Raw genomic sequence first — 13,941 nt, 5'->3', positions numbered from 1 at the left:
TTAGTATATAGAGAATGATTAAAGTATTTAACACAAAGCAGCTATCTGCTGTAAAACATAATAGATAAATAAACAGCTAAATGTTTCCACTGGGATATCTCAGGTTAAAGTCTGGAGTTAGTGGAGCATACAATTTTTTTTGTTTATTTAAAATAATAACTTTACATATACTGCATAAACACAAATTTTCCTTTAAATGCAATATATTATATTGTACTTAATTATAAAGATCATTGGAATCTATGCTTAAAAAATCAGTCCTGAACTGTTTAAACACATACTCTCATATAAACATTTCAGCATGATTACATACAGGGTAGGATTCAATGTAATGAGCCTCATTTTGTTCTGACACGAACGTACCTCGCCACGCGCCCCACTTGCCAGCGACGGTGGGTGTTGGCTTCACAACACAACGGAGCGGTAGGATCGGCCTTGACGGGAACCCCTGTGCGGTAGTGCGTTACACGGCGGAACGGAAAGTTCGTTAGAGCAACGGTACGCGTTGAAGACAAAGACCATGCTCATTGCCTTCTTCGGAGTGAAGGGGATCATCCACTATGAGTTTGTCCCGCAAGGACAGACCATGAATGCTGCTTACTACTTGGAAGTCCTGAAAAGGCTGAAAAGAAGCGTCGCGCGAAAGCGAAGGGACATCAAGGACAGCTGGAAGCTTCACCACGATACCGCACCCAGCCACACCGCCTTCATCGTGAGCACCTACCTGGCCCGGGTGAACATTCCGGTGGTCCCCCAGCCTCCCTACAGTCCGGACGTGTCGCCTTCTGACTTCTTCTCGTTTCCGCACTTAAAATCAGCGCTGAAAGGAAAACGCTTCGACTCGATTGAGGACATCCAAGCAAATGTCAAGGCAGCCCTTGCAGCCATCCCGGAACAGGCCTACGTGGACGCCTTCGAGTCATGGAAAAGCCGCCTACAAAAGTGTATTGATGCAGGAGGTGCCTATTTTGAAGACTATTAATTAGTTGTACCGATTTGCTCAATAAATTTGTCTTTTTGAACAAAGGCTCATTACTTTTGAATCCTACCCTGTATGCCATTTGTCTAAAGCCATTGTGGTTTTTTGAACTAAACGAAAAAAAAAATTGTTCGAACAAAACAAAAAAAAATACTAATGCTTCACTTGGTTCATAATAACATTAATATCTCCTATTTTAATAACATCATAAAAACCATCATTCAGTCATTTTTGCTTAACTGCCTTCTTTTGTTAATACTGCTGACTGGATCTGAAACCTAAGAATTAAAGCTGAAACACCAGATAGTTCTATTTTCATTCATAACTTGACTCACTTGAAAATAACTTTTTTTGTAAATTAGAAAAATGCGCCTTTTTGTAACTAAGTATGATACATTTAATGATTGGAGTGCATGAAACTATACCTGTCTTTCCGAGTTTTCTCGAAGAGTCTCAATAGTCTTTTCAAGCTGAGCCTTTTCTTTCATCAGATCACTGCTTAGATTTTCTGCATTTTGTAAACTTTGCTTGTCGATGCTCATTTCATTTTCCAGTCTTTCCAACTACAAAACAGTTAAAACAGCTTGAAGGGTTGAAGGAAACTAGACTGAGCTTACATCTATAATTAAATGTAAATATACACAGACAGATACAATTAGGAAAATGTTGGCCCAAAATTGCTGATTGAACTAAGAATAATAAATATATTGAGCGTCTCAACCATTCCATTGAGCTCCTGCAGAGTAGTCTTGATGCTGAAAGCATCTGATTTACAGCTCCAGCTGTTTACTGCTAATTATGCACCACAATGATGAAGCAACTGAATTTTGTGTACAATACAGTATATTTACACATGTTATCAGAAAATGAAGAGCTTTAAGACTATTTAATCCAAAGACAAAGGATGAATTAAACAATTCTAATTTATTTGACATACTTTCTAAATGTTTCACTCTCTTAATAAAACCATTTATAGAACTTCAAACTTACTGTCATGTATAGATAATGATGTTAATTGTGAGTAATGAATAATACAAGTGATTATCGGTGTTGAGGGCTGTACTCCATGTATTTGTCTCATTAACATTAATTCCAGTTTTAAAATTTACAACCAGAAAATGGAACTAAAGATACATGTTCATTATGTATGACTGTCTACTGTCAACAAAAAAAGGAATTATTTTGGTTCTTGATATAAAAGTGAATTTAAGAATGATATTTATATTAGAAAACTACCAAATTTTACTGAAATATTTTTTGATTGATTGTTAATCCCTCTGGAATTCGCAAGAAAGTAATATTTAAGGAAAATAAAACATTATTTCCAGTTTTGAAGTTCACATAATTAAGACTACAATCCTAAATGTGTTATGCAACTGCCTAAATGTATGTACACACTGGCTTGCAGTAGCCTGAGCAATTGATTTACAAACTGATGGGCTGGTAGATGTGGGCTACCAGCCTGGCCTCCAAGACGTCCAAGAACTGCCGATTTTTTTTTTTTTTTGGGAAGCCTGTGAAACCTGTTCTCTCTTTGAGATTTGACTATCTATGTAAAAGAATTACAGAAGGAGGAAAAAAATCAAAGAAAACATTCTTCACTATAACTGATGTCACACACACGTGCATATGGGAGGCAGCTAAAGCGCTCAAAAGAAGGTAATTCCTGGTCAGACCAGGGGGTGGCAGAGTGCACCAATTCTTTCTCTTATCTCCCCGCAGACCAAATGTGGGAAATTCAACCTGACTTCCATGATGTCACTTCCAGACCAGCAGAAGAGCCCACCTCCTAATGACATTATTTCCACAACCCATGAAGTTGCAGCCTGATGACCTCATTTCCAGTTCCAGTCCAAGATCCCTCCTCTTCCTGTTTCTCAACCATATATCTGCCATGTTTCCTAACGTGTTCAGTTCTGTTTTGGACTCATGTCTGTAAAGACCATTTTTCTCAACTTCTTGCATTTGCAACCACTTCCAATTACATGGGTGGCTGCCCCAAAACTTTTTTGTTGTGTCAAGGCTTGTTTATTTACCACACTGAATAGAAATGGAGCGCTGCTTGGAATTTTGTGAGCTGTGATATGTTTTCCCAATGATTTGTTTTAAAGCATGACATTAAATTATGTTATTGTTTACACATTTTCTACAACAGAAAACTGAGTTTGGTTTGATTTCATAATTCTGATTGATTGTACTACCTTCCTTCCTTATTATACACCATGTAATATATTCTTGTATGTCTAAAATGCAAATGCATATTAGTCTGATGCTTTACACTAATACAACTACTGCTAATGATAACAATTATTATTATCATTATTAATTTTATTTTTTGAGAGAGTTTAACCCTGATGGTCCTCCTGAAGCAGCAAATCTAAGCTTCAAAAAAGAAAATGGAAAGATCCTTGAATTAAATTGCCAGTAATTCCAGTTTAGAAAAATCAACATAATTCTTAACCTTCCATTTATACGAGAAGCACACAGGATACTTTATCTATGGTTTTGGAGATGAAGGCAAGTGATGCAAGTTGATCTATTCTGGGTTTTAATATGTCCACATACACTGAGGCCAAACGCCAATGTGGTATTCTTTTTCAAATGAAGCATTTTGTGAATATTTGATACTTAATGAACATTTATATAAACCTAACATCATATAATGATAATGCTGATTACTGAAACGTATAAAGTCATAAGCCTGAATGTGATATCATTAATCGGTACTTAAAGAAGTAGTGGTTTTTAGATGCTGTAAACTCAGTGAAATGAGACAATACCAATTTAGTTTAGTCAGGGGCGCATTCAGTAGTGAGGAGAGGAGTTTGAATTCTGGGTGGCTGAGTGGAAGACTGCAGCCTGCTGTTCTCCCACACTGCATCACAGTGTTTATCTCCAGTGGCTGATACTGAATCAAGCAAATAGTTTTCATGATAATGTCATTATTTCAGCTCATGTCATTAATAAGCTATGTTACAGACGGACAGTGGGACAAAATATATACAAAGATCACTTTTCTGAAAACACTTTTCAAAATTGCAATAGAAAATACTCAAAATTAGTATACAAAAATAAATTACATTAGACTAGAACATTTAAAAAATGATGTTACCTTTTTATTTAATCTCTGGTTTTCTTTCTCAATTTCTAAAATTCTTGAGTTACTTTCTTCAGATGGATCAGTTATAGTCCTAAGTTCTTCCACCGTTTTCAAGAGAGCCTGGTTTTCCATTTCCAGCTTCAATAGTCGACTAGAAGTAAGTTCATTAACTTCATGCCCTAGTGATTTTTGAGGAACTGCAAAAAATATTTGACATTTTTCTGTCAGCTGATCAGAATCAGAAATACAGTATGTATAACTGTAAAATGTTTTTAATTTATGCTTTAAACAAATAAAAGTACCTCATATTAAATGGCCAATGATAATTAAAATTGCCAAAGAAAATATGGACAGAAAAGAGGGACACATAAATGGCATTACCTTCGGAGTGTTCCGCTGTCTTAGATAGTTGCTCCAGCTCCCAGCCAAGATGCAATGACTCATCCATGCTTTGCTTCTGAGCCATTTCTAAAGTTAAGTTTTCCTCCAACAACTCCTCAATTCTCTTTCTGTCAATGTCCCGATCCTATAAATAACCCATGTTTACTATTTTAATTGTTGCATAAGGAAAACTAAAGCTGTCAATAGAGCTCTAAAAAAAAACTATTCAAGGCTGATACCCCTACAAAAGTTATAAAATATTTTTGACCATAGCTTGTCAACAGCAATGTTTTATTTGGTTTATTCTATAATGAAAAGATTCAGTGAGGCTTACCAATTCCATGTCATTAATCTTTGCCTTTAATTGTAGATTTTCTTTTTCTAGCTCATGTAATTTGTCAGAGCGTGCCCTGGAACCTTCAAGTTGATCTTCTAACATTGTCTTTGTTTCCAAAAGAATTTGATTGTCTTCTTTTAGTTCCTACAAATTGTATAAAAATAAATAAATACAATAATTTAATGTTTAATACAACCTGATAAACAGTTTCACAATTTACTTTGGAAAAGAATAGGACAACAGACATGTCATATATTCCAATTTTCTGTGATGACTATCATCATATCCAGAGTTGACTATCCATGATGCTGCCTGCTTTAAGCTCTGGCTGTCGGAGTCGATGAACAGCTTAAGCAGGTTCCAAAAATGTAAGTACACCTTATTTCAATGCACATTAACACCAAAACCATTGCCATTAAACACTTCAAATAATTAAATGAATAAAGACAATATATAATATTTAAAATGAATTTAGTATTGAAAGTTTTATATGTTTAAATTATTCAGCAAATGTATATTCAAGGCTGAATGACAATGAAAAAACTTCTCATTACTTGTATTATGTGACTGTTTTTCTCTTTTGTGTCCAACACGTGGGGAAAAAAAAACCTGCAATTCTTTTCTTAAAGACTACCTTACACTGAAACACATAAACCAGCAATTTTGTACTCAATCTAGAGCAGAACTGCACTGGTGACGAAAGATAATTACAAATGCATTTTAACTCGTGTATTTCTTTTGCTCTTTTTACTCCAAACATACCTCCACTCTGATTCTGTAAAATTCAATATCATGAAGCCTTTCTTTGTATCGTCCTAATTCGCTCTCCAACTTGTCAACTTTAACTGCCTTTTCTCTAAGAGCATCCAGCTCATCACGATACGCCCTGGCTGAACGAGCATCTGCCAGAAGCTGCATACTCTACAAAACAAACAAGGTTAAGGTAAGGTTATTTATCAAGACAGGATTCCTGAAAATACAATAAAAAAGATATATTAACTGCAATTTTCAGTAATTCATCAAGACCTTACTTTACAGGTTCTGACAGTGACATACGTATATAGACACAGATGACTTACGGGATCTTTATGAAATGGGTTGTTAATTACTTAGAGTTTATTTAGAAGTTTTTGCTATCATTCAATAACATTTTTTATAATTAATAGGAAATTTGCTGCTATCTATATAATCGCCACAAAAAATACATAACAAATATTAGTACGGTGAACTTTGAATTGCTAAGAATAATGCATTTACCAACTAGTGTAATTAAACAAAAAAAAAATCACATCATGTACATTGGTGTTCCATAATTAAACCATGAGTTAATATATTTAACCTAACTGTACTAAACAGCTTCACTGAAACACTGTTAATGTAGAATGTGTAACAATTTTAGAATATAGTTTTAATAAAATCACCCAATTTTATGTTATCTACAACCTCTTGCTGAAGTTTCTTCAGTTCTGTTTCCATATGTTCAAGCTCCTGTCTGCAATCCATTAGTTGCTCACTTTTTTCTTCCCTAAAAGTAACAAAAAAGGTGAACCTGTAACTTGCGCATATGTGAAACTTATTTTCATAATATATACAAGTACGTGTGTAATTTCATACTTTACACATCATCTGTGCCACTATTAAAAAAACAAAAAAAAAACACTTAGGTCTTTTTGGATTTAGTACAAAAAAAGTAGAGGTAGAAAGAGCAAAATGGTGCCACAGTCGTTAGTGTGACTGCCTCACTGCTTCAGAGTACTAGACATGAATCCTCGCCCTAGCACTGTCTGTGTGGAGTTTGCACTTTCTTCTTATTTCTGCGCGACTTTTTCTCATGATAATCTGACCAATACTCAATAACATGTTAGGCTAACCAGCAGCTCTTAACTGGAGGCTAGATGTTGCCTGTACATTATTTTTTCCATATTAAGTGTGGGAGATTTTTCTATCTCTGATTTTTAGTCAGATTATATGAATTGCCTAATTGAAAAACGCTTCATATTCCAAAATAATGAAAGGCAAAAAACACAAAACAAACCTTGAACTATTACTGTGTTATGACTTAATTATCAAGATAAAAATCATACTGTGTGGTGTCTGGCAGTTCTAACAAATGAAGAAAACACATACATGTGAATATATACAGATATTATACTTGCACCTCTTTAAATATGGATATCGAACAAAACTACCTTTTTGTATGACTTATTGAGAATATCTTAGCTCTGACATAATCTCTTGATTACATCAGTTAGCTGTAGCATTACAAGCTGGTGTTGAGGGAGTTAAATCTCTTTTTTGCAGGAAAACCTTTTTTTCCCCATGTATGCTTTGATATCATTTGTTTTTTTAAAAAACTGCATAATTGATAACTGGTCACTCTCCACTGCCTCCAACCTTATGAAAGGAGAATTGGCAGGCATCTGACAGGAGGCCATGGAGGAACGGGTTGTTACATGTAACCCGAATAAAAATTAAAGATCTGTCAGCCTGTAGTTTTTTCACTCTGCTCCTACACACAACTCAAACACCGGCTGCAATCTCTGCCAGCGTTTCAAGAAGAGGGAACAGGGTGGACGACGAGTCTCAAATTACCATCAGTTATAAAAATAAAAATGTGTATGTTTGTATCAAATGGTAAGATGTATGGCATGTTTCTCTAAAGAAGTTATGTCTGTATTTAAAGATAGACTTTAACATTTTGAAATCCTCATCCTATACTTGCTATCAGCACAATCACAGCACACTGGCACATACCTATCTGTTAAACAGCAGACAATGTAAAAACTACTAGTAATAGAAGTGGGCTTCTCACTACAATGCAAGAGTTAAATCCTGTAAAAGATGCAATGCATCTCTCAAAACCAGTTTTTTTTTGATATGCAAAGGCATTTGTTTACTCAATTATAATTTTGCTTTTTATTTTAGAACCTAGCTAGTACAGTTGTGAAAGATACACAGGATATGTCAGTTGGCTTGGACCCGGAGAGTAAAGTGTTGATCAGATTCAAAATGAATCCCAGAGCTGCCTTGAGAAATAGATTTCTGTGTTTATTATTCCTCCTGAGATGCTGAGCTGTAGCTCTTGATGTTGTTGTGGTATTTTTTTCATTTAAACTACTATGTACACAAAATACAGTATATAAAGAGACACTCATTATACTGTACATGTTCCATGAAAGCATGAATATATTTTACTTTTAGTTTTGGACAGACAGGACAAAGTACATCATGCTCTTAATTTGCCCTCATTTATAAAAAACATATTGACAATGCATTAACGTGCAATTACAAAAAGCCTTTCCTTTTTCATACGGCAGACCCCAAATTAGTAAGTCACACTTTGATGTGTTGTGTTGAGAAAGCCAAGACTACAGCAGATGAATTTTCGAGCCAAACCTCTTTCAGTCTATGAGGTATCTTAAGCAGCAGAATAATTACATGTTTTATTAATGACTGGTGCACTGCATCACAAAGAAGAGCTTGCAGGGAATGCTTAGTCTGCCATTTAATGGCTAGTCAATCAAATAAATAATAGCAATCTTTTCACGCTTATTATTCCCTTACAGCTGTTCACACACCAGAAACTTGTGTACAAAATAAGATGACTCAAAAAGTAAGTGCAGTAATATTATATTAGGTCAGGGTTGTGAAAGACAGAATCAGATCCATCACTATTCTTCCAGTCTAAACAGTCAAAAGTCAGTCTTTTGGGGCTTTACTAAAAGTATTCATTATAATAGATAAGTAACAGGAATTTAGTAAAAAATATCAATCTACCCAATAATTCAAACCTGCTTAATCCAACTGAGGTGGCTCAATTCCAGTAGTACTGCATGAATCATGCCAGGATGGGGGCACACGCACACATACACACCCCTCACACTTATTCTTATAGGGGCATTTTAAAGTAACCAGTGTAATGATCACATATCTTAAAGGAAAACTCAGAGAAAAAACGAGGTGGAGACAGAAATATGCAAATTGCTCGCTGTCAGCAAGCGTGTTGGGTTTCGACTGTTAAGTACTGTCACATCATGCCACATCTTAGTAACTACAAAGTCAGTCAGTCACTCATTTTCCCACCCGCTATATCCTAACACAGGGTCACGGGGGTCTGCTGGAGCCAATGAGCCAATCCCAGCCAACACAGGGCACAGAGTAGGAACAAAAACCCGGGCAGGGCGCCAGCCCACCGCAGGTAACTACAAAGTACAATTTAAAATGAAAATCAACTGCACTCTCCAAATTAACTTTATCTGAAGTGCTGTAATTGAAGACAAAAGTTATTTTATTACATTTTAGCATACAGAGATCAATGATTGGGATTTATATAACTGTATGATCTTGCACACAAGCATGCCACCCTCACCACACTGGGTTAATCTGGAAAAAAATTAATTCATGTTAGGGAAGAGGAATACTCAATTACAGAAATATTGCATTTAATCGCTTTAATTAAACCAGGCTATTTCTAGGCATTTTAAGTGTAAATTAATAAAACACTGGAATGGTGAAGCAGTGTTTAGGGCTACTGCTTCACAGTTCCAGGGTTTGTTTGTGAGCCAGACTACTGTCCATGTGGAGACTGTAAAGTACATTCTTCTAATGTCTAAGGTTTTCCAAAGGGCTGCTAGCTTCCTCTTACAAGACCTGTACACGGGGCTAACTGGCGACTCTAAATAAGGCCAGAATTAGTGCAAGATTGAGGCCAATGATAGACTGAAATGCTCCCTGCCTTTTTGCTCAGTACTGCTGGGAAAGACTTAGGTTTCACATGACACTGTAATAAATTAGTCAAGATTAGACAATAGATTGTTAGAAATTTTCTAAATAGCCTGGGAGAAGAACTTTTTTTTTTTTTTTTTAATTTTAACTAGGGGGCTCCACCCTCTGCTCGCTTCGCTCACCCACCCCCAGGTTTGGTTTACCAGATATACAATTTAAAGAGATAGTTATTTTCATGGGAATATTTACACATGCATTATTTTCACTTTTACTTTAAAACTTTTGTAAAAACAATACTTGTCCTTTATTTCCGGCCCTGGGTGTGGTTAAATCTTTCTCACAGGACGTATAACGCTGCACATGTTGTGAAGGTGGGGTGGCTAAACACACGCTAAGGAGATGCCATTGGATCAGCTGCTAACTTTCTGCTGCTGCTGCTGGCGAGCTGCGTGTTCTGTTTGTTGCGCTGCACGTCGATCATTTAAAAGCCTGTACAGCAGATGTCCTTTTGCCAGTTCGTGTCTCTGCCGCTCGCGTTGTGAAGGGGCGGGGGTTGGGTTGAACGCACACTAAGGAGTTGCAGTCGGATCATCTGCTGGCTTGTTGCTGCTGGCGAGCTGCGTTTTCTGCTAGTCGCGCTGTGCGTCGATCATTTCAAAGCCTGTACAGCAGCTGTCCTTTTGCCACTTTACATCTCTGCCGCTCGTGTTATTTAGGGGGGTCTGAACACACGCGAAGGAGAAGCAGTTGGATCATCTGCTGGCTTGCTGCTGCTGGCAAGCTGCGTGTTCTGCTTCTCGCTTGTCATTTTTTTAAGAGCTGGGAGCACATGATGTCTGTCTGCCAAAAGCATTCCAACAACTGCTTTATTAGATGTCCGTGAACTTCTTTTAAATGTTGTCTCACTGCCTTGTCTCGCAGGACGTCAAATTGTATTACAAGAAGATCACATCTAGTCTCCCTGGTCTCCCTCCCAATATTTTTTTTTTTATAATAGAGAGATAACCATCCTTATATTAAATAAAATTAATCCTTGGTGTCCTACTAAGTTCTACTAAGATCTCTGGATAGGAGTTCTATAAGATGATGGTTACATGAGTCTCCTCTTTTATGTGTCCACATCTAAATGTTGCATATTATGGCACCACAGTGACATAGACATTTTATACTGTGAATATTCATTCATTACTTTCCAGTTCCATTTACAATTTTAAAACATATAAATAAATATCATGTTCACATGGAAAATATGAACAGTGGCTGGGTCACTACTTAGAGTAAGAATTAACAGACATCTGCAAAACTGAGTATATGTTTCAGTCCTCTAAAAATCAAATAAAAGCGAACGTTTAGCCAGTGTAGTATTAGTCGTCAGTGCAAAGGCATGCAGATTATGAAGAATGCGTGCACAGTGTGAAAGTACTGAAACGTGTGGGTACACATTACTCCAGATGATTTGTATACCAGGTTACAGGCAAGACACAAAATCATTCATTCAAACAGTGAAAAACCCAAAAAAGTATCTCACATTTCACATAATATTTTTATAGGAAAGCAGTGTGATGTAGTGGTTAGGGTACTGAACTTGAAGACTTTTTTCTGAAAACTGTGACAGTGACTTTAAAAACGAACCTTAAAGATGTTTGTTTATTAGAGCAGGTACATTGTTCTATTTTGACAGAAGGTTACAGGATGCAGTGGCTGATAACCAAAGAATGTGCTATATTGGTGGAAGGGAGCCTAATCCATACATAGTACTGGTCAGATGATCCTGCAAACAGCTCACCGAATGTGCTAAATTGGTAGAACAGAACCTTATCCATGTATAATATTGGTCAGTGGGAAGTGTGTCTATAAAGCCTATCAGAACCTGCACAAGGTGGATGTCATCTGATCAAGTCTGTGCTAAGAGTAAAGACCCACTGAAAACTGTACGATGATTGTATTGTTTAATGGCCTCTGCTCAGCTGTATGTACTTATATGTTAAATACTGTAATGTAGAGCAGTATAGGAGTGAAAGCTGCATTTTAAGTCAAGTTAAATTCAGTCACGCACCAAATTATGGCTTCACTGGGGACCAACCATTTGACTGTATGCAAAATTGGCAGTATATCAGTAACAAAGTGTACAGATCATTGCAAATAAGTCTCAATGAGACTGTTGTGCTTCACTAATATGAATACTTTAACTACCAATATGGACTAGCACAAACCGATCTTCAAGTCTCCGTGTTCACTCACTGGGTCCATGTAAGGTTGTGTTTCGCAACCACTTTGTGTAGGCTGCTGTCATTGGTTTGCGAGCGTGTCATGGTAGGTCAACTAAGCAACTGTTTCTTGACCACTGGGTCTCAGTGGGTCAGCTAAATGATCGGCAGAGCTGCATGATATGTTCCTCCATTTCTAAGTGAGTATCTTTCACCAAGGGATACCTCCAATCACACTTGTTTTCCTAAGGTGGCAGTTTGCGATAGCTGCTAGTGGGTTGTCAATGAATTTAAAAAAGGGAAAAATTAGGTCGCAGGACCATAAAGGTTGAAAAACAGTGGTATACAAGAAGGTGGTGTAGGTCAAATGCATAAGAATTACCCGTGTGGATCAGCGCTGATCAAAACAAACCATAAAGGGCCCTTCAAAAGTCAAAAAACATATGAAACCCTGTGAAATAAAAATAATAATAGTGAAATAATTATTAATGCACCTGGTACTGGCAGCTCCTAGAACATTATTGCCTAAATGTTTTCCTATGGCCCTCAGCCTTAAGCATGAATCACTGTAACTCAGACAGATGTAAATTACCTCATGACTTTCTTTTGTACCATATCTCTCTTGTATGGGCTCAAAGTATGAGCTGCAATTCTAAAATAACAAATTCTTAGGGAGTGCATGTGCCCCTTGATGAATGAAGTCACTCTGGTAAAAAATTTCTGATAAATGAATGGTACCTAACACAGTACTGGAAACATGGACTTTCATTAAGAAAAGAGAAACAAACTCCCTAAAATGCAAGCAGCGTGAAATCAGTTTGAAATGTGACCTCATAAGATTTAACCCATTAGCACCAATTTTTTTATATATATATTGTGTGTGTGTGTGTGTATATATATATATAAACCATATATGTACAGTATATACATACATATACATACACAAACACATATACTTACTGTATATAGGGAATGCAAACCATGTATATCTATCTATCTATCTATATATATCTATACTAATAAAAGGCAAAGCCCTCACTGACTGACTCACTGACTGACTCACTGACTGACTCACTCATCACTAATTCTCCAACTTCCCGTGTAGGTAGAAGGCTGAAATTTGGCAAGCTCATTCCTTACAGCTTACTTACAAAAATTAGGCAGGTTTCATTTCGAAATTCTACGTGTAATGGTCATAACTGGAACCTGTTTTTTGTCCATATACTCTAATGGAGGAGGCGGAGTCACGTATCGCGTCATCACGCCTCCTACGTAATCACGTGAACTAAAAACAAGGAAGAGATTTACAGCATGAGTCAAACGCGGGAACGAAGGTAAATGACGTTAATTTTTGAGTGTCTTTTAATACTGTGTAAGTATACATATTAACACATGTGCAATTAAACGGGTGCATTTACGGGGTGATTTCTCAGGCTTAAAAGCTCGCCTTTTATTAAAGAGGTAAATGCAAACTGTTTTCATTCTGAAGGGCACAAACCACGTTAGATTTCATGCTCAAGAGTAAACTCAGCACACAGCTTGGTCATATTACAACCGGTTCATTTTCCTCAGTATAAAAAAGTTTACTTTTCTTCTTAATAAAATTTTTAAAGCAGTACTTCGCCGCTGCGAAGCGCGGGTATTTTGATATATATCAAAATATATCGCATCATCACGCCTCCCACGTAAGCACGTGAACTGACCCACTGCCATTTGCAATGCCATATTCACGAGATACAAGTTTAATGGGAAGACACGAGGTATAAACGACAGTTTGGATCACTTTGTAACAGAGTTAAAATTGCTGTAGCGAGAAACTTTTAACTGCCGGGTCATTAAATAAACCCGTGGACATTGCAACATCACACAAGACAGCGGCTCACGTGAAGTGACTGAACGCAGCAGGAGTGATCACTTCGATGAATCAAACCTGTTCAAAAAACACATTACACAATTGATAAGGTACGAAAACAATATGAAACTGATTGTGGATTTGCGTACAGCCACTGAAACTTTGTGACGGCACGAGACTTCAGGTCACGTGTCTGCAAAAGAACGTCATTGAGGCAACTATTTTTACTGGCGTTGGCTCAGGGGAGAGAGTTTTTATTCCTCGCATTCCCATTATACCCTCTGATCTCCCATTTCAATTCAAACGCCTCCAATTTCCACTAAGGCTCTGCTTCGCAATGACAATAAGTCTCAGGGACAG

At 36.9% G+C, this 13,941-nt stretch overlaps 1 protein-coding gene across 10 annotated transcripts in view; it reads right to left on the bottom strand.

The window, feature by feature from the left end:
• The window catches only part of LOC114666049 (girdin-like), a 207,154-nt gene that overhangs the window by 78,094 nt on the left and 115,119 nt on the right, over window positions 1–13,941 (bottom strand). For all 10 annotated transcript variants that reach the window (XM_051919663.1, XM_028820752.2, XM_028820762.2 and 7 more), the window contains exons 9-14: window positions 6,241–6,322; window positions 5,560–5,718; window positions 4,795–4,941; window positions 4,461–4,605; window positions 4,092–4,276; window positions 1,405–1,542 (exon numbers count right to left, since the gene is read on the bottom strand). In XM_051919663.1, coding sequence (XP_051775623.1) covers window positions 1,405–1,542; window positions 4,092–4,276; window positions 4,461–4,605; window positions 4,795–4,941; window positions 5,560–5,718; window positions 6,241–6,322 — 856 coding nt within the window. The remainder of the gene's footprint in view (window positions 1–1,404; window positions 1,543–4,091; window positions 4,277–4,460; window positions 4,606–4,794; window positions 4,942–5,559; window positions 5,719–6,240; window positions 6,323–13,941) is intronic.

This window comes from Erpetoichthys calabaricus, chromosome 15 (assembly GCF_900747795.2).
Source record: "Erpetoichthys calabaricus chromosome 15, fErpCal1.3, whole genome shotgun sequence".
NCBI classification, from domain to species: domain Eukaryota; kingdom Metazoa; phylum Chordata; class Cladistia; order Polypteriformes; family Polypteridae; genus Erpetoichthys; species Erpetoichthys calabaricus.
Note: the sequence above shows the minus strand (reverse complement) of the source record. Positions and strands in the feature narration are given on the sequence as shown.